Source organism: Acyrthosiphon pisum, chromosome X (assembly GCF_005508785.2).
Source record: "Acyrthosiphon pisum isolate AL4f chromosome X, pea_aphid_22Mar2018_4r6ur, whole genome shotgun sequence".
Classification (NCBI taxonomy): domain Eukaryota; kingdom Metazoa; phylum Arthropoda; class Insecta; order Hemiptera; family Aphididae; genus Acyrthosiphon; species Acyrthosiphon pisum.
This window is the reverse complement of record NC_042493.1, coordinates 90775138-90777148: the sequence shown is the minus strand read 5'-3', so window position 1 is coordinate 90777148 and position 2011 is coordinate 90775138. Positions and strand designations below refer to the sequence as shown.

Here is a 2011-nt window from a genome sequence, read left to right as displayed (position 1 = left end):
ACATTAAATAAATTATAATATAAAACGCACAAAAACAAAATAATACGTAATATACTAATAAAATAAATATTAAATACAAAATAAATAATACATAGTGCAATAAAACGTAAAAAATATATAAGTAATAAATAAATTTAACTATTTTTTCAGATAAATATAAGAAGAAAAAATATAATAATAAACAAAAATATATATAAAACCATATAATACACCATGAGCGAACAAACACCACTGTCGGTGGAGTACCCACCAACACTGCAAGCAGTCGATTTCTTTGAAAAAATTAAAGATGAATTATTAAATGGCCCTCACCACCAATACATACGACGGAATAGAATTTGTGTAGGATGCTTTAAACGACATGTCCGAGAAGCAAACAGAAAAATGAGTATGCCATTGAACCCATATTTATTAAGCAGGGCAATGATACCAGTTACGGCGTTCATTCACGCGGTAATAAGTCATCCGAACGCGGAGAGATCAGTGTGTATAGAGGTTAGGTTAGAAGTAGGGGAAATACTAGAGGATGTTATTGCTCGACGGATTATTTCTGTTGATCACTTATTCGAAGAATAAAAAAAATATATAAAAGCGTAAACAGGAATAAAAATATATATATAAAGAATTTAAATAATTATAATGTTTATGAATAATGTATTTTTATTCTAGTTCACAGATCCGTTTCTTCATAGTGGATTTCGAGTTCACTATGATGAACAAAACCGAAATATTATTGGTATCCGGCGCCATTTCAAACAATTTAAACAAATATAAACCAGAGAAACTGGAAGGAAGTCCTCTTGTATTGACACAAGACAATAAGTTAAGGAGGTTCCGGCGCCGTGATCTAAACAAGGTTGTGCAAAGTATCAAAAGGGTATTCAGGGATAAGCCAAGCTTGACCGCACCATTGTTGGACCAATTGTATGGGAGTATTAACCATCAGAGGGTGTCAACCTTGACAACTGTTTACCTGCAAAGATACTTGCACATAGACAATAGAGAACCGATAATAATATTTTGGAACGGATCTAACAATAATAAAAAGATTAAGGTTACAGGGAATACTAGCGTATTTAAATATAACCGCATACAGTGATAGGAATAATAATGAATTCAATTTAAAATTAACTAACATAGAAACTAAGGAGGTTTTATACTCAGGCTACATAGGAAAAATTAATAAAAATGGGAGAGTGTTAAATTTATTAGAGGCACATGGATTAGTGTGTGACATAGATCACCATATTACACACTGTCACCGTCACGATCCAGTAGCCGATGTAATATTAACAAAATGTATATTTAACTATGTTGTCCTGAAGATAAGACCGATCCATTTATATAAATTAAGTAGAAACTACAGAAAAAGATAAAAAAAAAAAAATAATAATAATAAGTTAATTCAGGTGAAGGGATAATATTATTTAAATTTTTGGTAAAGATAGTTACTTAGATTTAATACGGATTTGTTATTTTAGATTTATTGAAGAATTAAAAATATATTGAGCACAGAAGTACATATATATATAACATTAAAGAAAATAAGATGCAGTCAGTATGTTTTAACCGACACATATTGGAGGCCAACAAACGATTAAATGAACGATACGATCTTAAAACATTGAATAAAATAACTAGAAATATCGAGCATTTTATGAATGACCATTGTAACGGTGAGTGTAAAAAATTACTGAAAATAATTGAAAACACGACAAATCCAATTTATATCCTCGACTAACCTAAATAGTTTAAATTTAATTCATATTTTGCATTCGTACGTAACAAATTCATAATATTATTCACAGATAAACATAATATAGTATTTAACATTAATTGGTGAAGGATTATAAACACTAAAAACAATTGTATTACAGGGAAATGAAAATTTATATTATATAATTAACTAACATTATTTTTAAGACTTAAACAAAATTTTTAATTAATTTCAGGTAAAAGAAATGTTTTTTTTTAAATATATATAAAAAAAAAGTGGGTAAGTGGATTTCGC

The 2011-nt window shown here is 28.5% G+C and overlaps 1 protein-coding gene across 1 annotated transcript; it reads left to right on the top strand.

The window, feature by feature from the left end:
• Positions 1–213: 213 nt before the first annotated feature.
• On the top strand, positions 214–1408 carry LOC103310136. The gene has a single exon (XM_008187406.2). The coding sequence runs from the start codon at positions 214–216 to the stop codon at positions 574–576; it is 363 nt and encodes a 120-aa protein (XP_008185628.1). The 3' UTR covers positions 577–1408.
• Positions 1409–2011: the final 603 nt, after the last annotated feature.